Genomic DNA, 27,895 nt, shown 5'->3' on the forward strand with positions numbered 1-27,895 from the left:
CACAGAGAACATGCAGGTCCCATCACAGGAAGTAAAACCCTGTCAAGTGCATCAGTACAACACAGAGTGACCCCACTAAAACATCGCACACCTCACAAACATTCCAGCGTGGGGTGTGGAAGCAAGACATACCAGGTGAGGTCATCTGAACTGATCAAAGTTGTAACAGCTTTCAAGGAGGGAGCAGGTACTTTAACAACATCTGATCAGAATAACCTCCTAAACTTAGCTAAATTAAACATATGAATCTTAAGTTTAAAATAAACAAGGGTTTCTTCTGGTGAAGCTTTCACGTCACCGCACTCCAAGAGTCCAGAACCTATGAAAGATTCCCAACCTCCTAACTAGACACCTAAAAATCAATCTAATGGATGAAGTGGCAGGTAGTAGCAAGCTATACAAAATAAAATGTCATGAGACTGATCTGCTAACAGTCACTATACCCCTCAAAAAGTTCAGGTAGTAATGGTGCCAAAAACTTACTGATCCACTCATAATCATTTTCTGAAATTAACTGTGCTGCCTGTGTCCCCAGCTAAAGGCCCATTTCCAAATCATCTCTTGGCATCTTTCACCTTCACTGCACTGAGGCTAGCTCACACTCTTGGCCAGGCCTTGGCGACCCCCCTTACTGTTCAGCAAATTAAATTAGCCCAGCTTTCACTGCTGTACGGCAACCTCAAGGCCCAAAAGCCACAGTGACTCAAGTTTAATGAGTTCCAGCAGCCCTTGGGAAAAATATTTCGGCTAGTTATTTTTTAAGCCTGAACTTCATTTGATTATGTCAGAGTTGTTCAGATGTGATGACCAAAACAAAACTGCAGACAAGCCCCATAGTTTTTCATTTTTTAAAATTATTTATTCATTGAATGATTTAAGGTGTGTACCACTACTCCAGTTGGGTAAACCACATTGAAGAATTTGACTGCAGGTCTTTAGATTCAGCCAAATGCTTTCCATTAATTTTGCTCTATAAAATACCAAACATTATATACTTAAGTTTTTAATGCTTCAGCCATGCTCAGAACACTGCAGTTTAAGGATAACTCAACCCACTCATGCCAAGTTAGGGTAACAGGAACAGAACTCATGAGCTATGACGTCTAAAAGAATCAGAAAATCTAGCTTAAGATGAAAAGAGGTTCTGTTCCCCCAAAGTAAACTGTCAGCCTACACTGTTCTCAAGAGACTGAAAAAAAAAATTATTAAAAAGTATCACACAAATATGCAATCTTCTATGATTTGTTTTGCATCTAAAATGGCACAAAGAAAGGCTGCAAAAATCTAGCAGTCAGAACTAAGTTTTCCTAAGAGAAATCATTTCCCTTTCTACTCCTAGGTCTTGGTTTATTCTGTGCTCGGGTGGTACAGGAGAGCAACGGGACGGAGATGGGGGGAAGAGTTACTGCTGGGTGACAGAGCATTTAGAATTCAATGCAATGGAAAAAAGTAACAAATGCTAAAGTTTTCAAAAAGCTTAATGGAGCCAATAAGATATATAACTTGTGTTCTGGCAGACGTGAAGAACTGCTTTCTCTTACCAAAGAAAATGGCACATGTTTTATCAAAATTTGACAATCGAGAGTAAAGGGTATTGAGATTAAGCTTCAGAGCACCAACTAAAACAAAAACCACCAAAAAAAAATTTTTTTTGTTGTTACTAACTTGGAAAGAGGAACTAGAACCAAGGCATAAAGGGGAGATTAAATATGTGTTCCTCAGCCTCAAAATCCTTTAGGAAGAGTTCTGGCTGCTTGTGAGCAACGCTTCACACCACCAAACCCAATTCCAGAATCTAAATTTACAACGATAGAAAAACAAAGATAACTCCAGATTCATTTCTTGATGTATTCCAAAGGAAGCCTGAAAGTATTCGTAATACATAGGCTCACCCGTTTCCGGTAAAATGATACATTGCTATAATTCTTCCTATCATATTCAAACAAAAAAAATGATCTACTTTTGCAAAAATTTAGAAATGCCTCACTTTCATTCCTAGGTTTAGTATGGAATTGACTTTTTTCAAATAAGGGCTGTATCTATAGTGAATACAGAACTTCTTCAGTTCACACATTACATTCACATCCCACCCAGTCAATGAATATTATGGTTAACTTAGCAAAGTTTCTTCACAGAAAGATTAAATGGCTGAAGAAATTGCAAACTTTAACAAAGTGCTGTGAGTAATTACTGGAAAAACCCTTACACTGATTTGCAATGGTCTTTTAAGGATAAGAACAGAAAGTAACTGATACTGAGCTACAAGTTTGCAAGGAAACATTTTCACTGTCCTACTTGATACATTTATAATAACATGATAGAATAAATTACAGTACCTGGCAGGCTGACATCAGTTCTTCATCTAAAAAAAGACTACCATTCAGTTCAAGATATTAAAAATGAAGATGAAACATGCTCTAAAACATTGTAGGTACAAGAGGTCTTATATTTACTCAAAAGAGGAATCTATTGAGAACTTTTATTTAAGTCTACCTAACAACTAGAGAACCTCCATGCGATTCCATCTTTTCCAGAATGAGATTCCAAACTGCATTTTATAGGAGAGGGATTGGAGAGTTGGGTTTTGCTGTTTAAGGTGTGATCACATTATTAGCAGATAAAAGACCTTTATCTTCCACCCATTGCAATGGAAACTGCACAAAGTAGAACATTCATGAAAAATGTTAAACAGAATATAACAGACTAGAATACCTACCGTCCCACCATCCATCTTGCTCTAATACTGAACCAAAAAGGAAGCCCATAAAGTTCATGACCTCTCTACTTTAGGTCACCATGAATGCAGTCTACATGTTTACATTTACCATAAGGACAGTACCCTGCATGGGAAGTAGTACTTGTCTTAAAAATGAGTATTTTAATCCTACAAGGTTAATCTGGGGGCAATTTAATAATATTGCTACTTTTAGAGCACTAACACACACAAAGTGAATCCAATAAAGTTGTGTATTGATTCGATATTAAGTATTAATTGCATGATCATCATAGCACCTCTTCACATCACACAATCACCAGAATTAGAAACTGCTTTGAAAGCTAAAAATAGGGCACAGCTCAATAATCAGAAGTTGCACACTGTTACTAGAGAGAAACCAGGTGCATGGTACAGTGCTGCTGCAAAAATGGAAGCCTGGGGCTTCCCTGGTGGCGCAGTGGTTGGGAGTACATCTGCTGATGCAGGGGACGCGGGTTCGTGCCCTGGTCCGGGAGGATCCCACGTGTCGTGGAGCGGCTGGGCCTGTGAGCCATGGCCGCTGAGCCTGCGCATCTGGAGCCTGTGCTCCGCAGCGGGAGAGGCCACAGCAGTGAGAGGCCCGCGTACCGCAAAAAAGAAAAAAAAAAAAAAAAAAGGAAGCCTGGCGATTTGACGAGGAAGCCAAATCACGTGTTTTAGACAATTTTAGGAACCTGGCAATACTGTTGAAGCAAAATACTCAACACAGCAGGAAATGGAGCCCCCCCCCCAAAAAAAGCGTTCTATAACCAAATAAACATCTGATACTTCCTTTCCCTTTGAGAATAAATATAGTTAAGGTCACTTTTAGCCTTGAAACGGATATATGTTTGCCTATGATGATCTTGCTAACGACTACACGATATCTGATGTCCTCTGCTAGGACTATAGTTTTAAGAAAGCCATAGTTACAAGAGTCATCTACTGTTAATACCTAGAACTTCCTTTTATGGCAACCACTATAGAATTCACTTGTCTTAAAACAGTGAACAAGGGAAGATGGCCTCATGTTTCCTTTGCAATTATAGTATATGTTGAGGATCAAGTGGCTTTCAAGCAGCATGGTGGGTGTGAAAATGTTTGCAGTTTAGATCATTCTGTTGCGTTTATGGGTTGGTGAGTCTGTAATGACATCGCCACACTGGGCTGAGGTACGCTTTCTAGTTCCACCATTGTCCAAGTGGAGTGCCATTTCTTCTGATATGAAAGTGTTCAAATCGACATCATGGAGTCCATTTCTCCTTCGACTAGCATTCGATCCACTGCTTACATGTGTAGGAGAGCCTGGGGTACTCGAACGCACGCTTATACTAGCCATTGCACCACTAAGACCTAGGAAGAAGAAAAAAGGTTTTAGAGTTGCTCGATTATTTAACCCTCTTGAAAGCAACCCAACTTTACTTTCAACGTCGTCATGGTGTCAAAGGATGTCTGCCTATTTTCCTTGCAAGGGGGGTCACCAGGCAGCAGTTTTTTCCTGGAAGAACGAATCATCTGGCTTTGACACAGATGTTCGCTGGTAATACTACCAATATTTACAATATCGGTTACTACCAATTACTGGAAGCTTTTTATGCGGCAGGCACCGTGCTAGGTGTTCGACTCCATTATGAAATCCTGCCGTCTACTCTACTAGGTACGGACTACATGTAACTTAGAGCTGAGGAAGGAGGTGCTTGCTTTAAACAGGAGAACATTTTGGTTATCCAAAGTCACCGTTCCAATAGATCCCTGTGCTGTGTGTGTGTGCAAACAGGGGAGCATGCAGTCACTTGCAGGCCTGAGTGGGCTTATTCTGACATTTCTATAGATAAGGCAACTTTTTAATTTAGCATCTAAAACAGTACACTACTGAACATGAAAAAGGGTCACTATTAAAAATGATCCTGGGACATCAAATACAAAGTGATTCTGCTCTGGACAAATCAGGCTATATGATCACCCCAAGGTCTGGACTATACTATACTTGGTAGATACCCCTTAGGGCAGCCTCACTCAGCATCATCTCTAATCCTTTGGGAGGCGGGAGAACAAGGGTGGTGTAAAAAATCCTGCTGTCTTGCCTTCAAGGTTAAGAGTTACTAAATCCAGAGTATTCCAGCACTCATGGTCGGACACTCATTCCTTAGACCCCTGAACAGTTAAAGGAGACCAATGTATGTTCTGCTTCTAAATGTTCAGGATACACCTGTGAAAGGCATGAGAGAGGCCTGAAAACAAACCACAGCATTAAATTTAATAACCTGACATCACTGCCTGTGGATCTTCCTTCTTACGGATTCCCCCTTGGGCTATCCTAGCCTCATATATAGATTTTGTTAGTGCTTGACTAAACTGGTATGATCTAGTGTAATCAGTGTTTCCCAAGAATAGGACTTGTACCTTAGAGTAAGCTTAGAGAGGTTGGTTTCGTAGGGGCCCATTCTCATTTACTCCATAAACGTACTTTAAATTTGAACATTAAGTTGAAAAAGGATTCTCTGCTTCCTACCACACCGAAGCTATTGAATTCCCTTTGACATTGTTCTCACTCTACAAATACTGTGAACATTCCCAAACCCTTGGCCTCAACCACCTCCCATATACGCTGATCAAGTTCTGCAGTCCACACCTCCTTTCTAAACTGCTCTCAACTCCCTACACTAGGAACCAACCAGTCCCCTCACTGCTCTCCCTGTAGAAGATGCATTCTTCTCTCCCTTCCGCCAGAGGAAATCTGATCTCACTCCTTTCCAAGGCTAGTGACTATTAAAAATAAATAAAAGCACGAATACTGGGATACTTCCTATGTCAGGCACTGTATTAATAAGCACTTTTTAATTTCATCCTCAAGCTAAGCCTATGATATTTGTTATCTCCTTTTTTGCAGATGAAAAGCCAAGGTTAAATGGTTGAGTAAGGCACTCAAGGTCACAGAGCTAGTAAGCAAGAGCTGGGACCCAAGACTCAAACAGAATCTAAATTCCTACTCATGTTATGCTACCCACCTCTTCGGGCCTAAATTATTTCAGCCTCAGGATCTAGGGCCCGGCCTGCCTCGCAGCTCTGTCTCTGGACAGCTAAAGCTAACTCTCTCCCTTCTGCCCTCTTCACTCCCATCCTAAGGCTTAATAATCATGCACTGCCAATATCAACTCATCTGCAGTTCCTAAAAATGGCCCGGGCTGCACCTGCCTCCCAACATCTGCTCCTCACTGCCTGAGGCCCTAGTTCCTCCAGCACCGCCTCCCAGTCTGGGGCTACTTTCCTGGTTCTCCTCCCTCTCCTTTGAAACTCTCCTCTTTGCTGTTCTCCAGCCTGCCTGCTCCTTCCTCACTGGTCTTTGCAGGCTTCTCTTCTGCCCCTCACAGGCTGATGTCACCCAGGTGAGAGCCTTGCCCTCTTAGCTTACCCACAGGCATCATTTTCCACATCCGTGCCACAGGAGCAGACATTTTTCCTGAGATCAAGGGCCCATCCATATTTCTAACTGCCTGTTGGCCCTCTCAAACCAAACATCTTCAGAAAAAAACCATGCTGCTTCTTCCCCAGCCCACACAACTTTATTAAAAGTTAAAAAGAAGGGAAAGAAACGCCTCAGGCTGATTTCACATAGCACAGCACCATTGCTCATCTCTTCCTATAGACACTGTGTCTTTACATCTGTCTCATGAACACAGTGCCTGGCACATAACAGAACGCTTCAGAGCCCTACCCGTCACTCTGAAATCCAAAGCTGTTGATGTTTATTCACCTCTCCAATGCCAGGAAATAAATACCCAGGTGGCTCTCTTCACTTAAATCTTTGCCATGAAGTTAAAACTCAATTATTCCGAACTTGCTGGGTTTGGTTTTTTCTTTTTCTAAGTTCTCCACCAAGACTGTAAACTCCTTGAGGGGAGAGCTGTGCCTTTTTTCCTAATCTCGCAGCCTGTAACATACTGAAAGGTGTCTGCGTACTTGAGACCACCTCTTCGTACCTGTTTCATAATGCAGGAGATTCTACGGTAATTATGCTGCAAAATGTGGGCCCTCAGCAATAAAGCGGGCTACTTCAGTAATTAAACTCAGGATCCCCTAAGCATTTGATACCCAAAAAAGAACTCAACAAACCCTGCTCCAATGCCCCTCTTGTTAATGTAGGAGCCACGTAGCTGTATGTTTAACACCCAAGGCTCAAAACGCTCCATCAGAAGTGAAGAGGTACCTCAAGCAAATCCTTCAACTGCTATCCTCCATAAAAAAAGAAGAGAGATTAAACATCAATTTGGTCAATTTGAAAATTCCCCAGTAACTTCCAGAAAACCACAATCTTTTTTCTGTTGGGTGTGTGACTCTGGGCTTAGTTTGACAGCTAAAGCAAAATCACAATGTGCAACATTACCTATTTATTATTATCTACTCTCAGCAGTGAAAATTCTTTTCAAAGTTTAACTATCTAATCTTCCCCCAAAAGACTTTTCACAAGTGTCAAAAAAAATTAAGATTAACAACCAAAAAATATATATTTTCAACAACCCAAATTTTATTTTATAAACCAATGACAGCTACTAGAAGATGCTTTAGGAAACCTTAGCTAAGCCACATGAACAATCAGGCCTATACAAGTACAGAGAATCTAAACATGCTTCAGAACTAAAAACTAAGTTGTATGGCCCAAGGGCATACAACTTAATTTCTACCAAAAACACACTTTTTCAAAAGGGCTATGGGAATATCAATTGACAAAAAGCAGTAGAACAAGTAGTATGATTAGACAGAAAAGTCTCCATTGCTTAATACAAGATAAACTTATCAGTTTTAAAAGTTTCTGCATTCATTTTAAAGGATTAGTGCAGGGGTGGGAAAAAGATCAGGAGGATTTAATCATACTTTGAAAAGAAAGCTCCCACATGAGCTAAAACAAAGTTACAGTCCAAGTTATAGGAATCTAGGTTACATGGCAAATTGTTAAAAAGTAGCACAGAACTATTATTTTCATACCAAGGTCATGCTTAGGGTCATAAGAAAATCCTGTTTTCAGAATTAATTACATGTAATTCCAGTTTACCAGCACATAGTTAGGTCACACAGGAAGAGCAAATGCAGAGCCCAGCCAGCCTCCCTTCCTCCATCCGGCAGCCCTGGAAGTGGCCTAGAGGCCGCCTCTACCCTTTCTGAGACTCGCCCTGGAGGAGACAAGGCAGACTGTTTACTGTGGTTCCACTCAGCACAGGTCCAGGACCCTCTGCAGGTCTGCGCCAACCAGCTCTCTCATCTCCGGCAGAAGGGGGATGTGAAATCCCCGCAACTTGGACAAAGTGATTAACATTCTGACTGGAAACCCTAAGAAACAGGCATTCTTGCATTTGAAATGAATTGCACTATTCAAATAGACATACACTCCCTTTGCACAAAGTTGTATTCTGAGGTTTTAAGCAAGCAAGCACTTGTGTGTAAATGTCGTGGTTTTAAGTGCACCAGGGGAGGAGTTCAATCCTGGAAAAGTGAATTCTACTAGGAAAATTTGGGTAATTTGAAGTAGATACCACTCCCCACCCCAATCTGTAAATTGTAATACTGAACTTTTATTGAAGTAAAGCACACTAAATCAAACCAATTACAAAGATACATGTGTCACACCAAGAAAACATTTTCAGTTATGCTGACAGCCCAAAATGCTTTCAATTTTTCAAAGACAGTTTTAATGCCATGGGAAAAATGCTCACGACGTTAAAATGAAAAAAGCAAGATACAGTACCATATATGCATGATCTCAACTATGAAATAATTTTAATATTTATACATTGAAAAAAAAGACTGGAAGAAAATGCACCAAACATTTAACTGCAGTTATCTCTGTATAGTGAGAAAACAAGATACTGAATTTTTTACTTTTTGGAAATTTTCAAATTTCCCAAGAAAGTAGTATTTATAAATCAGAAAACTAGTGAAAAAAAATAAAACTTAAATGTTAAACTACCAATGGATTATTAAGGAAGTACTAGGTGAGTAAACTGGCTTTGAGGCATGGCTACATGGACTTCTTCACCTCAATGAAAAAAATGTCCAAGAAAATTTTACTGCAAATTCGTAACAGTTTTGTATTATTAATGTTGGAAGCTTTAGTTAAGTCCTACCCACAGAAACTTCAGTAGCTAATATCTAATCTTAATATACAGAAAATGCCAACTTTTCATCAAAAATTTAATGCTATCTTAATTGCCTTAATTGTTCTTGTTCTTCAAGGCTGGTCTGAACAAAGGGTATAATTTAAAAATTCCAGCCTTCACAAGAGTTTCCATTAAAGATTACTTGAAATAATCAAGCTTAAGCAATTAAGAGATGAGATTTGCTTTTGGTGCATTAATCTCTTACATCTTAATTTCCAAATAAGTTTTTAAAACATTTTACTGTTAAATGACTATTGACAGTTCTGTTATTTCAAGAAGATGCAGAATGCAACATTCAACAAGCATTTATTAAGAATCTACTGTGTTCCGCACTTTGTGCTAGGAGTGTGGGCAAGAGGAGGACAAGGGATTCTGACAGGTGGCTGGATATAAATCCCCCACAGGTCAGTTCTAATCAATTCTCTACAACAGAAAATTGCCAAGAAGTTTCTTTCATACTGTACCATCGGGTTAAAAGCACTTAACCTAAGTATCTGTGTGGCTGTCAATGTTTGTTTCTATATATTTAGCTTTATCAACGGAAGGAATGAAGAGTGATAGAAAAGGGGAGAGACACAGAACCAAGCATAAATAATCAAATTTCTTCTTAAATGTACAGATCTCAATTTTATCAGGAAGATTTGTACTCACCAAAATTTGGTAACTTCTCTACTACACACAGGCCAAAGAATGTTCTGACAAAATGTTCTGACAAAACAAAAGCTACAAAACCTGTGGCTCGAAGGAGCAAGAAAATCCTATTGGTCCATACTGCCTCAAATCACAGCTTTCCAAAACTCTAGAAGAAGGGATCCATTTTATGACAAATTCGGAATCTGCCTTACATTTTTTTCTAAGTAAAAATTCCTACCTGACCTTACACCCCTGAATATGGCATCAAATGAATGCATTTTTCTTATATGGCCCTATACCCAGTCTCTCCAGATCCAAGAATCTTGTCAAGCAATTTAATGATTTAAGAGACTAAGGATCACCACATATGCCAGAAAAAGACTTTGTTAGACAAAAGAGAGGCCAGATATAGATATAGAGCCTATTAACTCCTAAAGTGATGGCACTGTGCCTCAATCTGATTGGCTGGGATTACGCTTCAAACTGTCTAATAATACAATTCTATTGGGCTAGAAACTCCTTGAGAGATTATGTGATTCATCTTTGTATCACCTGCCCCTATCACTAGCCTCTAATAAAATAGAATGCTTGGCTGTTTACTGTATTCAGTAAATGTTGGGCAATAGGAAAGGCTACAGAATGCAAGATACACTTGCATTTTTAAATGACCGCACCTTCCACAGAAGGATTTGCAGAAATCAGAACTCATAACACCACAGCCAGCCAAACACACACGCACGCGCGCACACACACACACGTTTCCAGACTAAAAAGCTTCAGACTTTAACCCTAGCTAAAAAAAACTATCTTTTAACACACACAGTGTTTTCTGAAAAAGACAAACAAAACAAAACAAAACAAAACACCTTTTCTTTTGTTACTTTCCTTTTTCAGGGGAAATTCTCCAATATCATATTAAAGGCTAGACTGCCTGCATTTGCTTAAGACCCTTTCAGTACTTACAAGTGTAGTAGCCCACTGTCTTTTTTTACCTTTTGTTGTTTAAACACAAAAGGAACTTGAACTTGAGCAAGGAGATACCTTAAAGCCAAATGCCAATGACAGCAATGGCTCCCAGCAGTGACTAGTTTAACACCCAGACCCTGTGTGAACTGATGAATTTTACAGAGGGTCAACCCAGTCCCAATGGGGTTTTAGTTCCCTGTACTACAGTCAAGAATGCCATCAAAATGACTTTTAGAACTACCAATAAAACCAAGCGTCTCCAATTTTTATGGAACAGTCTGAACCAGGGCCAAAAACCTACGAAGTCCACCTATGAAATGACTGAGTGAGAGCAGGTTTTTAATAAAGTTAGCAAACGAGTGAAGTCTGACTTGGCATCTGGCTTCCTCCTCCCATCGAGGTCTCTATCTTCCACATATGTGCCCCATTCTAGCTCTGGACCCTTTTTACCTAATCCCTATGATGACAAACAGAACTCAAAATGAGGAAACCAGATTTCAATCTAAGGCTTTCTAGACACAGCACTAGCTTGGGCAAGTCAGCTCAGAATCTCTCCACCCAGTAGACAGAGAGAACATCACCAACTTCACCAGTTTATACCAACATAAAAGAAGCTCAAGATCTTAGCAAGCAATGTAAGTAGGTAGTTAACACTATGTTTTAAATTATCCCTTCCTCTGGAATGATTATCTGCAATTTAAAAAGCCACCCTTCCTGAAAAGGGAGAAAAACTATCCTCAAAGGCCACCTGACCTCCAGGTCTGTTTTTGCAGTAATGCCATCCAGAGGCAAAGAAGGCACTCAGGACTGAGAACTAACCAGAAGTCCTCTTTCTCTCAAGGCAAAGAACACTTTGTTGAAGGGTGGGTACTTTGCTTCTCACTTTATGTATCTCCTTTTCACAGAGGAGACTGCCTTGGAGAGGTTAGCCATCTTGCCCAAGGTCATGCTGGGAACGCAGCCTAAGTACAAAGCCTAAATACTCTTCCTGCTAAAATGAACCAGAAATACAGGTCAAAAGCCATTCATCTTCAAGCCTACTTATCCAGATTCACTTATGGGGAAAAACCCCAGCAAGAAATACCAAACTTATGTATACAGTCTGATGTCTTTAGGGAAGAAAAATAAGCCTAGAGACCTTTCCCACGCCACCCACCAGCCCTACTAAAGGGAGGAAGGAAAGAAACCCCAATGTACCCATGTAGAGGTACTGAATTGGGGAGCCAGACAGATCTGGAATATCTGTTCTACCATTTACTGACCTGGTCTATTTTAGCCAAATAAGCCTCCTTCATCAATAAGACGGCAATAATCCAGGGGAAATAGTAGTTTTAAATGAGACCCTCCTCAGCAGGATGCTGAGGTGAAGTAAACACTGAAAGAACTGCTCTAAAGGTACATCACCCTCAGGCCCCACTCCAAGACTCAGCTGTCCAGTGTGAAGAGCTGACTTTGCAGCACTCCTAATATACACCCGCTCTGTTCTCCATTCTCCTCACCCTCCTCATCCTGCAGTCACCTGGGGATCTGTAAGCCTCAACTCTTTGGAAAGGTTCTCTGCCCCAACTGTGTTGACTTAGCAGACCTCTGAACCCCTGTGTTAAGCTGAGAACACATCTATGCCAGGTTCTGTTAAAGCCAGAAGCTCCAAGACACGGCCCCTGCACCACTGTAGCCCCTGTCTATGGGAAGGGATAGCTACGGAAGCAAAGCAAAAGGGGAGAGCAGATACCCAGCTCAGGGAAGGTTGGAGAAAATGGGGAGAACTGAAGGAAAGCTTCGTCACAGATGATCGATCAGTCTGAAGGGATGAACAGGCAGAAGGAAAAGCTTAGAAAAGAGCATGAAGGTATTCAAAAGATTACACAGTACAGCTATGATATCTGACCCAAGGTCAGATCAAATCACAAGGGCCTTACAATGTTGTGCTCAGTTCAGACTTCACCCTAGAGGACACAGGGATACAAAGGTTATTTTTCAGTGAAGCAACAAGATCAGAAAGATCACTCCAGTGGTCCCAGAAAAGATGGACTGGTGAATGGGTCAACTCAGGACTGGGAAGCAAGAGCAGGAAGATTATTCCAAGCGCCCAGAACTCACCTCCTCCAGAATAGCCTTCTCTGAACCCATGGCCAGGTCGCACTGTGAAATGTCCTTGTCTGACCCCAGAACACCTTACATATGACATCAAAATAAATTATCCAAGTATGCATTGGCCTCAACAGAAAAGGAAGCACCCTATTCAACCATATATTCCCTAGAAACTGCACAGAATCTGCCACGTACGCATCTGCTGAGTGGCAAGGTGAAGAAAAGATCTGTTTTTGCCGTTGTTGAGGCTGGAAAGATGAGTCCGCTCTGAACGCCTGCAGGACACCCTGGTGGAGATGTCCACCAGGGGACAATGGGGCATACGTGTTTAGCAGTCAGGAGACAGGGTCTAAACTATAAGGACCAATTTTGGAAATTAAGACTGAAGTGGCCCTTAAAGAGATTGCAGGAAAAGGTGGCTAAGGGCTAAATCCTGGGGAATGTAACCTAAGTCACTGAAAGGTCGGAGGTCAAAGTAGCCTAAAGAGAAGACAAGAAAAGTCTCTAGAAGAGAAAGGATGACTAAGAGGAATAATCAGAAAGGCAGGCAGGGAACCACAAAATGGTCCAGATGATTTTTGGTCTATCTGAAATTTGTTTACATAAAAACAAGGTGCCAGCTATTAATCCAGTTCTCAGTAAATTTTCGATAATGTTCTTATTTTAAGACAAGGATGAATAAGGAAAGAACAGAAATCAACTTAGCACATGCATACGCATTTCTCTGATTTCTCTGTTGAGTTTTAACATCCAGATGAGGAGATATCATGTTACACAGAAAATAAACAACATATGTTGCAAACAAGTGCCAAAATAAAGCACTGGATTATATTCCTTAAACCTCCATAACCATTAGTTGACAATTCTGATTGAAACTGTTTGATAATCATTAATTGATGTGCTTTTAATTGCAATACTTAAGTCTAAGGCTCATGAGGGTACTGATCAAAGGATCTTATCACACCCTCACTGTCTACATGAAAAACTCTACAATTATCTTATATCTTGCCATCTGTCTTCATATAAGGAACATATTTTAAGCACATATGGGTGGCATTTGGTGGAAGTGAGAATTTAGGAGCCGATAAAGAAAAAAAGAAAAAATTACAGGGGTAACTGTCCTCTTTTAAGGACGTGAGGTTGTTTACGGATAAGAATAAATCATGTGACTCCTACACTAACGTTTGCTTTGATTATAAACTTAAGTCAGCCTCAGTATACCAATTCTTTTCCTGTCTCCCCCTGGCACCCCAAAACTTCATGAATTTAGACTCTCCCTCCAACGTAGAACCCCAAGAACTTCAATTTGACCTCACATTCCATAGATCTGGCTAAGCAAGTTCTATGCAAAACCAAATTCTGACCAGTATGTACCCTAATTAAGATGAATTTCCAAATATTTTTTATTTTTTAGTGGTACGCGGGCCTCTCACTGCCGTGGCCTCTCCCACCGCGGAGCACAGGCTCCGGACGCGCAGGCTCAGTGGCCATGGCTCACGGGCCCAGCCGCTCCGTGGCATGTGGGATCCTCCCAGACCGGGGCACGAACCCATGTCCCCTGCATCGGCAGGCGGACTCTCAACTACTGAGCCACCAGGGAAGCCCCCAAATATATTTTAAAAGATCTGAACAGTTTTGACTTCAATTTACAGCTATTCAATATATCAGATCATGAGGACACCTGGTTACAAAGTTAGTCATTAATCTGCTTTACAATTTAGTTAACAATGCCCTATTATTAGAAATCATTCAAATTACTAAAAATACTCAAGTCAGACTAGCATTCCCAACACAGCTATGTCCTCTAAAACCAATAGAACACAAAACTCAGTATACAATTTGTTTCTGTGTACTCTTTTCAAGGGGCCCTATTACTGCATAGCAACTTCATGTTTTAACTACATGAATTCAGTTTATGAACCCTAGGAATCCAATGTATTCTGGATTGGCACTACTTCGTAAGTTTATTGAAGGGAAAGGTTATTTTTCTATAGCTTTATAATTAAACTTTTTTAAACCCTCACAATTTAAACGTAAGTCAAAATTATAAATAGTACCTTCCTAAATCTACATCACCACTAAAACTCCCAAAGTTCAGTAAAATAATAAATCACAAGTTGAATAAACTCAATTTAAGAAAATGTAATGGGATTTGGAGAATATAGTAGTTGCAGCGGGGAGGGCTGCTGGCTTGCCCTTTTTACAATGTATACAACTGCATTAAGATTTTATAACAAGAGTGGCATTTATGTTTCTTAAAACTACCTTCTATAGTAGAGTATAATACAGAAAAAAAGACACTTTAACAAGAGAAATATGGAATGAATCATAAATCCACTTGATGACAAAGGAAATCAAAATGCTTAAGGAAAACACAACTACATCAAATACTACCATGCACTAAAATTAATCTGACAAACTATGTACACTTCTAGTAATTTTTTTCAAACAATGGTAAAAGATGTGAAACTCTAGTTCAGTAGGAACAGATCAATCTCTATTTTGCCTGAGTTTCAAACTTCTGACAGCATCAACTATTCCACTGTATTAGAAACAGCAAGCAGTCTTACGTACTGCATCCATACATCATGGACTTTCTTGCAATAAAATGCTTTTGTGTTTTTAACTTATCGTAAACAAACTCACAATCAGGAGGGGAAAAAAAACAACACTTTTCCCAACTCCCATGTTCTGAATGGGGTTTTAGATAAAGAATCAATGTTTGCCAAAGAGAACAAGAATCTCTGAAGTATTATAGTTTCGATGATATAGAAGCCCTTTGTATACATACCAGTTTTTATCACCAGGTTATTTTATTTTAGATGACCTACACTATGGCTCAGAAATATGTTAACTTTTAACAGGACTCATGACCTAACTCACTAATTACTTCTATCTGTTTAGTCACTTGTACAATCCATGTTTTCATCTTGGCTTCAACCAAGTCTTATTATTTTGTTGTTTTATTTTTACAGCAGTATTGAATGTCCTATAAGTACCTCTCCCAGTTCTATCTGGAAGCCTGTATTAGAGAACAAGCAACAACAAACTTACTGACTACATACCCCAGGCTTCTCGAATAATACTTAAACCCCTCAGCCAAGAATGTCTTTTTATGGCAGGTCTGGCCTGGGGAGATGGTGATGGACCTGTTCTCTAACAGTCCTGACTATCAAAGCAAGGCCCTAAGGGACAACAGACATAAGGAAAGTCAATTTAATTATCCTTACATCTGTCCACTCCCTCTTGGGCCATCAACGCTCAGGTTCTACAGGCACACTCAATAACTTAAGGTGTCAAAGGGAGTTCCCATGAGAACTAGCCCAACAGTTATGTGCCTCACTTGTCCATAACTGACTAGGCTCTCCAGGTAATTACAAATGCAATAGAATTCTTAAGACACAAGAACTTCCTCTTTGACTCAGAAGAGTAAGGAAACATGTACAGTATAAGTGTGTAAAGCAATAAATTCTAATCAATGTTGCAAAAAATGCTGTTATTGTAACACCAATCAGCTCAAACTAACTTTCTAAAAACATTTTTTTAGGATAGGCTGGCTAACATTCAAAAATTGCCCATATAAGTTCTTAGCTTACATTCTATTTAAACATTTCTAGAGCAAGTAGTAACTAGAATAGACACAAAACAGACAATATATCTGGACCTAAACCTAAATGTGAAATTGGGTCCACAGGCACACTCTTAACCATTTTTCCAAAGAAATATGTTTAAACGGCTTTACCATGCAGAGCTATGGCTTCCCGGAAGGGTTGCAAATCAGTCTCTACAGATGAGCTAGTTTCCGTTGAAGTAGCTCGGTTAGGGGACACTACAGTCAGTCTTGGGGGAGCTCTAGAGTTTCGCGGTGGAGGAACTTTTCCACACAGGAAGCTGATCAAATCTTCTCTACGAATAGTTCTTCTGCGCTTTTTAACCCAAGCCAACACATCCTTATTGCGTCGCTGATAGCCAATTTGAATTCCAATATCAAAACTTCGCTGATGGGTATCCACACTTTCTGTTAGGAAAAAAGAAGAAGAAGAAGATACATGATGATCAGTAGAGCCAAGCTGCATTCTCTCTCCTAAAGAAAAACACCATTTTACAAGTTCACCAAAATGAATAACATGAAGTACGGGGCTCTTTAAGTCTATCAGTAATCTATTAAACTGAACTTCATTCATGTTTAAAATATCATACCTGACACCTAATCATAATGTTCTAAATTCAGTAAACACATCACATAATCCTAGAGCTTCTGCCTTGTTCTTTAAAAAAAAAACTCAATAGATAAAAAACAGAGGGACTACTTATTGTTAACCGAAACATTACATTTTAATAATGCTATTTCCTCGAGCTAGTTTATTTAGTAATGCTAACAATAGGTGAATTGTTTTTTGTGTGTGAATAGGTGAATTATTAAATGCTTATTGGTACTATACCCAGCTTCCCCTGAGAAAAAAGGTACACGAATACCTTGAGAGCACTGCTACTGTCCCCTCATTGCAACTGAGCAGACAGACACTGAGTAACTCTACCACAGTATTCAAGAGCTGGAATTTTTGTTCCAGAGTCTGTGGTTCTTAACCACTAAGCTTTGAGAAAAGAAGGAATTCTCAGGAGTTCTAAACAGGAGCATTCACATCATTCACCAGATGACTATACACAACAAATCACTCAGGCGGTGCTCACTTTGCATGTACCATGTCATTTCGGAGGTGTACTCCTACGGACAGGTTCAGCACCAAGAACTGGAAACACACTAAAAGCAGCAGCAAACATTTTAGAAATAATAAGGGAAAATTAATTCTGACTGACTGCTCAACAAAGCCAAACAGCACTGTGGAAACAAGAAGCTTCATTCATTTTCCCAGGCACGTTTTCAATCTGCTTCCAGTTCCCAACAGTTTTCTGTAACTTATAACCATTTCCAAAAGACCCTGTCTTAAAATCTCTCAGACTGGTCTCCTATTCTCCCTGTAGATACTGCCCCCTGTACATACTGAACCCAGATTTTCAATAAAATGATGCCTGCCCCTTTAGTGGCTTTACACGGTTGAAAACAATATCAATACCTGGAAACTTAAGTCACTGCAATTTATTTTTAGTTGAGCTGCTGTGCTAGCAGGAAAATCACCAATATATCATCATTCCTCTATTACTTTTCCTGACCTGGATTTTAATTGTCTGCGACATCTAAAGTAGATGCTGAAAGGATAAACAAACCAGTGAATGAAGACCTGTGTCCCAGAAAGACAATAATCCAGACATCACAGAGGCTCCCAAGCTGCATGAATTTGCATTATTAAAAAAGATGGCAGGGCTTCCCTGGTGGCGCAGTGGTTGAGAGTCCGCCTGCCGATGCAGGGGACACGGGTTCGTGCCCCGGTCTGGGAAGATCCCGCATGCCGCCGAGCGGCTAGGCCCGTGAGCCATGGCCGCTGAGCCTGTGCGTCCGGAGCCTGTGCTCCACAACGGGAGAGGCCACAACAGTGAGAGGCCCACGTACCGCAAAAAAAAAAAAAAAAAAAAAAGATGGCAAAAGGGCAGCACAAACAGAACTTTACAACAAGGCCTATTCCTTAGATGATCAGTTCTTATTGCTAAAAAGTTAAAAAAAAAATGAAAGAAGTTACCCACAGGAGTACTCTTAAATATTAAACTCCATCACAACTTTCTAATTTTACAAATAAAAGCTACTCGTGGGACTTCCCTGGTGGCGCAGTGGTTAATAAGACACCGCCTTCCAATGCAGGGGGCCCAGGGTTTGATCCCTGATCAGGGAACTAGATCCCACGTGCATGCCTCAACTAAGAGTTCGCATGCCACAGCTAAGGAGCCCGCCTGCCACAGCTAAGACCCGGCGCAACCAAAATAAATAAATAAATAAATACATAAATGCGTCTAAAAGAAAAAGCTACTCATGAATGAAGCACCAGTGTCTCACTACTAGAATGCCCAAGTTACAATGTGAATCAATGTGTTCTGATTTCTCATTTCATCATAAACAAAACAAGAACCCCATTTCAAAGGTAAATAGCATTTAAGAGGCTAATACAGCGCTTTCCCATCTCTTAGTCTTAAAGACTTAGATGAAGCCAACCTTAAAGGATGCATAATCTCTAAGATGACCTTGTAAAGTTATATGTAGACCTTAAGTGATTCTGAAAGAGCTGGAAGCATTTTAAGAGAAATCAAATCATTGAGTAAACTAAGCCCATCCCATGGGACCACAGAGAGGAGGATAACCGTCCACTGTTATGGATCTACAAGGAACTAGGTTTCTACAAAGCTGCCCTACCGAAGAGAGCTGTTAAAATCAAGCTCTTAACCAGAGAAGTTTGTTTCCAAAAAGAATGACTCAGGAAATTTTATTTTTCGAGAACCAAATGGACGCAGGTCCAGAATTGGAAGTATAGAGAGAGGAAAAAAAGTTGAAAGGGGTACAAGAAACAAGTTTGAAGCAAGCATGGATAGTGCAAAGTAAGATGAAGCAGGCATGTAAATGTACACCTAGCAAACCAGACAGCAAATAAGAAAAGCTGAACTTGATACAAAACTCAAGAGCCAAAGGGAAGGAACCAGATGAGGCAGTTAAAAAAACAAACAAAAAAAACCCTGACAATCCTGGGAGGAAAGAGCTTTGATTTGTTTTGATTGAGGACACAAGGAAAGCCCAAAAGTCAGATCGGCAACAGGCTGATGCTTTAATCACAGAGTTGAACAAAGTTGGAAAACTCAATAGTCATACTTTAGAAGGAAGGCAGTTATATAAGTAGTTGTGAACCTCTTTTAAAATGTATGCAACTGACCAGTCATTTCACCTCAAAAATTCTGCACAAGTCTCAACAACACAACCAACCAAGAACACGCTAAAAATCAAGCATTTTGTAAACAGACTTTTACAGACTAAGAAGTACAGGAGGAGAAAAGCAGATTTAACATTTAAGGTCTTCGGGTACATACATGCTTTTGCACTGTCTGGGCATAATTTGGTCTTATACCATTAACATATCCTGAAAGCCAAATCCAATTACTTTACCGCCCAGATTAATCCAATCTCAGTTATTTCCTTAAACAGAGAATCTCATATTGACACTAAAACATAGTTTAAAATATAGTTCTTATGTTTGAGAACTTTAAAGAGTTACTTGGTTGAAAATAAAACCCTCCTATCACATCTTGCACTAAGTAGAAGAGATCTAAATGCTTATTGAAGAATCTTAGGAATGACCAGACTAGATTTTAATCACTGGTTAATTTAGTGTCCAGTAAAATAATAAACGTACAAAGATGGCCTCCAGAAGGCTCTCTGCCAAAGACTGCTTTGAATACTCCTGAACCTTCCAATTAGACACCCAAATTCTAGAAATGCAGAGCACAGAAAACTGTGGGGACAGTCTTGTGTCCAACACTTTTACTGATGCCAAAGCCACTGTGGAAAACGGCCATGATCTCGAAGGTTAGGCAAAGCCCAAGGGCATCAAAATGTCAATCTAACCTTTAATCACAACACATTCATTTCCTTATTCAAGAAATAAACTGATTCATACAACTCATAGTAGACATCTATGTTTCCTATTTTTTTAAAACTGTTTTTATATAAATACCTGAAATTGAATTCAAGGGATTTTTATTAGTCTCATTTTCCCACTGCTGGCAAGGGGCAGTAGGCAAAGAACCATATTGATTTCTGAAAGGAAGACCAAATGCAGAACTTTCTTACATGAAACAAACACGATCAGATTTCACTATCTATAGTTTTTTGATACTCAGAAACCTTATGTGAGTTAGCCAAAGCAGATATCTCAATTTCATAAACAAGGAATTGGAACTGAGGCTCAAAGGGCCTTGCCCTAAAAAGTTACTAAACAGCAAAAGTTCTTTCTACAATCGATTTCTTCCTCAACAATAGAGAAGTCATCTCCCATTCTCCTTAGAGGATCTACAAACCAGAAAATCACACTGCTAGATCAGGGTACATTTCCAAGGAATACTAGTAACTACACAACATTTGAACTTAGAACTCAATCTGCACTAACCAACTAGTATGCTGTAGGAAAAAATATGTATTTTAACTGTTTAATTAGAAACAAATATCTAGGGACTTTCCTGGTGGCGCAGTGGTTAAGAATCGGCCTGCCAATGCAGGAGACACGGGTTCGAGCCCTGGTCCGGGAAAATCCCACATGTCGCAGAGCAACTAAGCCCATCCACCACAACTACTGAGCCCACATGCCACAACTACTGAAGCCCGCACGCCTAGAGCCTGTGCTCCGCAACAAGAGAAGCCACCACAACGAGAAGCCCACGCACCGCAACGAAGAGTAGCCCCCGCGCGCTGCAACCAGAGAAAGCCTGCACACAGCAACGAAGACCCAAAGCAGCCAAAAATAATAATAATAAATTTTAAAAAAAGGAGAAGATATGAATCATGACCAAAATAAAACTGCTTTTCAACTGTTTTTTTAAATATTTACTTATTTATTTATATTTTATTTGGCAGTGTCGGATCTTAGTTGAGGCACGTGGGATCTTCACTGTGGCATGCGGGATCTTTAGATGCAGCATGCTAACTCTTAGTTGCTGTACATGGGATCTAATTCCCTGACCGGAGATTGAACCAGGACCCCCTGCATTGGGAGTGCAGAGTCTTAGCCACTGGACCACCAGGGAAGCCCATTTTTCAATTGATTTAAGGAAATAACTTCTATCTTCTTTAAGAAAGTGGTATCCAAAGATAAACACACGAACTTCTAGGTAACTTACACACTGACTTAAATCTTCATCTAGCACATACAAACAGCAGGAACCAGGGAAGGATCAGAGTGGCCACGGTTCCCTACCATCCAGTCCTGGTCCTCCCTTTCCTAAAGGTACTCCCAAGTTTTTGTTTGGATAGCTCTGAAGAAAAGCTTCCTCCACATTTGCTCAAGTGGTGAAACTTGTGATTTAGTCCCAAACAAACCTGCATAACCCCAAAACTGTGGCTACGATACTGGTTCTGAATAACCATGTGACCCAATTCTGGCCCAGGGACAGAAGTCATTTACTGGTAGCTCCTGGGAAAGAAGCTTCTGGGCTCTTCTAACCTTCCGTGAGTGACCCTAAGATGTGAGGTGTGAGCTGCCAACACACTGAAACTAGCCTAATGACAAAGCTGGTATGTGCAGGCCCACACATGGAGTACAGAGAGCTGCAGAGCAGGGAGGCCTGAGCCACTGGATTCAATCAAGCCCACCTTCAGGCTTCAAGGCAGAGAGCAGCCAATCCACGTCCAGCCTGACTTGTGTTTTCTGCTATTTGCAGCCAAAACATCCTTTTACAGAGAAGTTCCACATCAGAAACTGACCGTCTTCTATAAAAATTCACAAGAAATCTATAAATGGTATTTATTAGTAATGACTGAGGCTGCTGCTTAGTAAAATAAAACTGAGGGTATTCAACTGCAATCCATACTAAGGTTTTTTGAACACTCTCAAAGTTCAATAGTTTTCTGCAGCAGGAGTCACAAACCAACCCCAGAAAGCCAAAACATAAGCTGAAATTTCATTATTTGCCTCCAGGTAGAACATGCTTTCTCTGACCAGCTGTTTATACACCAATCACTCATCCACAAATTTTCAGTATGTTCCATTCACTTTCAGTTCACAGAGAAGCCCAAGAAGGCCACAATGAAGTGACTACACACTATAAAGAGGATCTGGCATCAAGATGTCTCAAAAATAAGGACTTTAAAGGGCATCACACTATTTTTCTCCTGTCAATGCTATTTACTTTCAGTCCTTTCAGGGAAACATGAAGACACACCACAAAGGTTATTCCGACAGAAATTTAAAAAAAGACAAAAAATAATAAGAATTTCTTCCCTTCATCTTAAGCACTGCCCATAGCCAAAAACATCATCTGAAAAACAGAACCTGACCACCAACACAGTCCATGCTTGAAGACTCACTGCATGACACACTAAGAGCCTGCACTCTAAGTTGTGCGTACTTACTCCTACTTCCAATTGAGAAAATGAAGGCTTACAATAGTGAAGTATTTTTTGTTCCATTATCTGTCTCCAGGACCATACAACTAAGTAAAAGTAACAGTCTAAAATCTGAACTAGAACAATCTATCAGACGACTCCATGATAATGATGCTGCTGGCCTTCTCCAAGTACTGCTGGAGTCACACCTTGGGGCAAATGCTGTTCAAGGAGAAAACCAGAAACATCTTTAACATAAACAGTATCAGAAGAAAGCTCTTAACATACGTGGGAGAAGTCGGTATGCAACTAAAGTTTCAGACAGTTTTAAAATGCAGAGGAGCTTAGCATAAAACAACAAAAAATTGGAGCTTAACATAAAACAAAAATCAAAAAAGAAAAACACTACAAAGTTGAGGGAAATGACAATGAGAGAAGCAGTGAGAAGTGGCTCTGGGGGATGTGGGTGAGCACTGGCTCCCAGGCAGCTGCTGCAGACCAAGCAGGGCCCCAGCGCCCACCTCCGCTGACCACAAGACTCCAAAGGACGGCTAGCCTCTACTGAGCAAGTAACCCCACACAGTAGAAGGAATTTAGAATTATTTTCCTAATGAGGAATCAGGAGAGAGGTTGAAACCAGTCACCCAAGGAAATGGGAGGTGGATTTAAGAGGCAGAAAGAGATGAGCTTGACAAAGCGTTTTTCAGATAAGCATCAACCAAGCTAGTTAAAACCACCTCAATAACTTCACTCCCTTTGCTGCAGACATCAAAAAACGTACTAAGCCAAGGGACACAACACCACTGAATATTGAACAAACATTACTTCCTTTAGAGTTATCAAAGCAAAGTAAAAACAAAAACCAGCCATCAGAATTTTCTTCCCTTCCAAAAAAGGATGCCAATGTCTGACTAAACTTACTATGTGGAGTAGAAGGAACTCCATTTTGCCGAATTCTGCCCACACTGAGGACACCCCAATTCACTCTCCTCCAAGTCTCCAGCCACCTTCAACCAAACCAACTGCATCGTTCAATGTTTCAAAACGCCACAGGCAATCAAAAGGGGCCCTCTTGTAGACTTTTACAATTCTGACCTTCCTATGTGCTCATCTTAGGTGTTATCAGGAAGCTGGTAAAAGTACCAACCTCTCCCCAGGCTGGGTGAGGCAAAATGAGCCATCTTTAGCTTGTCAGATAAGTGCTTAATCATACAAACTGCAAGAGCATTGCCCATTTACAAGGATCCTCCAAAAACTACCCCCATCCCCGCCCCCATAAATTACATTTAGACACTGAATAAGAACTGTGAACACTCTAAATTTACCACTACTTACAGCTGCAAGCACTGTGACACTACCTTGCTAATTTTATTGGTTCTATTTAAGGTGCCCAATTATTCCTACAGCTGCATTCTTGCTCTCTAAAGACCACACCCCGAAAAGGAGGAAGAATGAGAGGATCTGCAGAGCTTATCCACAGTCAGCTAGGAACAGAATAATGTTGCTATACTACCAAATTCCACAAACCACAATTAACCATTCCTCAGGTAAAAGGGGATATATTCCATTTTACAGAAATAGGACACAAAATAAAACTAAGGTTGTACTGACAATCCAGCTTTGCCATAATGCAAGAACTTCATGTTTATTTAAAAAGAAATTTAATGTCTTTCATTACATTTTCTGAATAAAGAAAACTAATACATTATAAGAAGCATTTTCAAATCAAGAAATCAAATTAGGGATTATTTCAGAGTTCAGCTTCTGAGTCCACTTTTTTATATGAAGAATTAACACTAAAGAAAACCGTCAGCTACAGTCCTAAAGAGATGCATTCCAGGAGCGCACAACAGCACCAAAAACTGAGAAGTCAGAGAACATTCATATTTTTCTACGGCCTAGTCGAAGAGCCCGGCACACAGACGGACTAAAAATATGTGTTGCCTTCCCCTTAAAGCAAAAAATAATTGCAAAACCTGAATGGATAAACCGTGATACCTCCACACACCACAGCACTAGTCAGAAAAAAAAAAGAATAGCACTGAACTATTTATTAATACCTGCAATGTGAACTGAATGGATCAATCTCAGAAACATTATGAAAAGTGGATAGAAGAACCCAAACACAAAAGGCTACCTACTATAAAGTTCTATTTATTACATTGTGGAAACACAAAAACCATATATACAGAAATCAGATCAGCGGTTGCCCGGGGTGGTGGTGGGGAACAGATATATTCCATTTACTAACAATGTATGTTTGTTAAATTCACGCCATACACCTTAAAACGGTGATTTTACTATATGTAAATTTTAGTCCAAGAATGCAGAGTTTTCCAAAAATATGAGTTTCAAGTATTATTTCAAAATTCCCTGTCTGGGTGAAACCAAGAGCCATTCCTGAGAATGTTAAAACCCTCAAGCAGTAATGAATGTTAGAGTCAAAATTTAAGGAACTCAGTTCAGCTACATAAAATCAAAGCTGACCACTGGGGCACCATTTCATTAGGTTTCCCTTTTCTCAGTAAGCCTAGACTATTAGTTCCTCATTCCCTGAAATTAACATTCTATTCACCAGGTTCAGTTTACGTTCTCAAATTACCATCCCAAAAAACTGCAAGGTCTACCAAGGAAATCCAAAATAAGGGATTTTGTCCCCTAAAGAATGCTATCTTAATTTGCTCACTCTCATGCAGATAAGAATCTGAGAATCAAGTCACTCCACAGCCTGTTTCAACCTATTTAGATAATTCTGAAAAACACAAAGCTCTACTGCAATTATCAACAGCTTCTAGCAGTTTAAAAGCATTTATTTAAATTACATTTTTACTAAAATTAACACTCAAATTCAAATCCTTTTCCCACAGAAACCTTGCCAAAAATCAAACCCAAATTTCCAAATCTTCAAAACAAATAAAGCACAAAATCTAAACCCACTGTTGCTGAGAGAACACGATGGGCAAGAACATTTACTCACATATCTTCACATGGGGGGCGGGGATTAACTGCAGAAAAGCACTGCCACGAAACACAAATCTTGATATCAACTCAAACTGATCAGATTTCCTGCCAACAATGTACGGTCAGGCAGAAAGTAGCTTGGAAGGCAAATATTTGATGGAGTTGTAGAGAAGAGCAACTCCATCAAATACCTGCATGTTAATAATATGCGTACAGATTACTCCAATTAGCTAGTTTTCGACGCACTTAAATTATGCTGTGCCACCATCATGCTCGAAATTGCCTAACTCAAGAAAACCTATTCCAAGAGGTGCTTTTCCACAAACAAGCTGTCCCTCCCACCTCTGTGCGAGACACTCCTCTTCCCTGGGTGCCTAAGAAGCACATCTCACGGTCTGGAGCTCTGGGCCTCTCATCCTCGGCACTACTGCCATTTGGGGGGGTGGGGAGGCTGTCTCGTGCACCGAGGACAGTTAGCGGCCTCCTCTCAGTGATGACACTCTGGAGTGCCCCAGACATTGTCAAATATCGCCATGGGTGAGGGAACCAAACGCCCCCGGCTGAGAACCCGTTGTCTAGATATAACATCACACCGCCAGAATTCTCAAGTTGCAAGGTACTGAGAGTTAGTGGCTGGATTCAGAAGCAGAAAACACTCGGGAGATACCTCCAGGTCAAGGTGGCCAATGCACTAAAGAACGCAGGAATTAAACCCTGACGCAGGCCGCCCTTCCCCTTAACCGGCAATGCAGCAAAGTTGTCCTTACCTTTGTAAAGGTTGGTGACGGCAGTGGCTGCATTTTGGAAGGGAACCCAGAGAGAAAGTCCTGGCTGCTGACACACTCGGTCTGAAAAACGACGAAAGGAAGGGGGAAAAACAAAAAAGGAGAAAGAAACACACAAAGACAAGAAAAGAAAATGAAAAAGCAATGTTATTTGGGCGTCAATCACTCCAACGGCCATATTAGGTTTCGCCATTTTGTTCAAGGGTTCCGGGATCCCGCGCTAGGTGGGGAGCGGGCAAGAAGGGGATCGCGGCGGAGCCGGAGGGGGAGCCGCGGGGCCCCCGGGCGCAGCCGGGGCAGAGGCGCGGCAGAGGGAGGCACCCCTTCGCAGTCCCCGCCCCGAGGCCGGCTCCGGCACAATAGGGCCCCCGGGCCGCCTCCCTTCGCCATTTTGTGAACGGGGGCTCCTCCCCTGCCCTCCCCGGCCCGGGGGCACCCAGCGGCCCGGCCCCAGGAGCGGGAGGGCCCCCCGGGCGGCCCCAAGCCCGGCCGCCCCCCGCGCCGGCCCCCGACCGCCTCCCGAGGGCCCGCCTCCCGCGGCGCCATCTTGCGGGGAGGGGGCGGTGGGGCCGCGTTGCGACCCGGAGCCCAGCCAACCGCCCCCCGGGCTCTCCGCCGACGGCCGGGCGCGAGGCGGGGGCGGCGGCGCAAAATGGCGGCGGCGGCGGCCCTCACCTTTGTAGAGCTGGGCCACGGCGGTGGCCGAGTTCTGGAAGAGGTGCCACAGCTTCTGCTGTTTGTGCTCGGGCTGCGCGGCCGCCGCCGCCTCCTCCTGCAGCTCAGGGGGCAACTGCTCGTCCTGCTCGGCCTCGGCCAGGCACTGCCGCTCCCACTTCGAGAACCAGTGCTCGGGCCCGTGCTCCTGGATCTCGGCCTCGCCCTCCTCCTTCCGCTCCTCCATCCTCCGCGGCCTCCCGCGGCCTCGCAGCCGCCGCGGCCGCGTCCTGCTCAGGCGGGGCCCCCGCGGGAGCGTCGTCGTCAAGCGGCCCGGCGGCGGAGCCCAGCGGCCTGCGGCGGCTCCTCGCGGCGGCCCAGGCCTCCTGCACCCCGACGGCCTGCGAGCCCCGCCCCGCGGCCCCGCGTTGCCCGCGACGACCCCCGCCCCGGTCCTCCCCACCCCAGGCCCCTGCCGAAGGGTGCTGCGGACCGGATGAACACCGGCGCCTCTCGCCTCGCCGGCCTGAGCACGTCTACCGCCTCGCCATGGCGCCGCGGCCTCCCTAGGGCCACCGCCGACCGGTCCACGCAGCCCTGCCGGCGCCGCCGAGCCTACCCCGATGACTGAGGAACGTCGTAGTCGCTACCGCCGTCGTCAACGCCTCTGCACTGCTGGTCCCCACCCACATGCTGACGCAGAAGCACCGCCCACTCGGTCCCGCCTCCCTTGCCCGGTTGGGGCGCGCCGAATCCGAGGGCTCCTATTGGTCCAATCCGACCGGTTCCGCTTGCCGGCCTCTAAACACAGCGCCGTGATTGGCTCATCGGCGTGTCCGCCTGACGTAACCAAAGGGCGAGGGGAAGGGAGTGAAAGGAAGGGTGAAGATGGGGGAGGAGCTGACAGTGGTTGCGTCCGAGCCAACCTAAGGAGGGAGGGGTGGGG

General features: G+C 42.1%; 1 protein-coding gene across 2 annotated transcripts; it reads right to left on the reverse strand.

Annotated features, from left to right (window-relative positions):
- Positions 1 to 837: 837 nt before the first annotated feature.
- Positions 838 to 27,895, reverse strand: HAPSTR1 (HUWE1 associated protein modifying stress responses). Of its 2 annotated transcripts, XM_082644894.1 has the most exons (5): positions 27,569 to 27,895; positions 26,971 to 27,239; positions 26,278 to 26,358; positions 16,319 to 16,594; positions 838 to 4,087 (listed from the first exon to the last, which is right to left on the reverse strand). In XM_082644894.1, exons 2-5 carry the CDS (start codon positions 27,194 to 27,196, stop codon positions 3,843 to 3,845), a joined length of 828 nt encoding a protein of 275 aa, XP_082501020.1. In that variant the 5' UTR covers positions 27,197 to 27,239; positions 27,569 to 27,895; the 3' UTR covers positions 838 to 3,842. The 2 variants fall into 2 exon arrangements, with proteins under 2 accessions (XP_082501020.1, XP_082501019.1); XM_082644893.1 differs by having other exon boundaries at positions 26,971 to 27,895.

The sequence above is a fragment of the Mesoplodon mirus genome (assembly GCF_964341445.2).
Source record: "Mesoplodon mirus genome assembly, chromosome: 15".
Classification (NCBI taxonomy): domain Eukaryota; kingdom Metazoa; phylum Chordata; class Mammalia; order Artiodactyla; family Ziphiidae; genus Mesoplodon; species Mesoplodon mirus.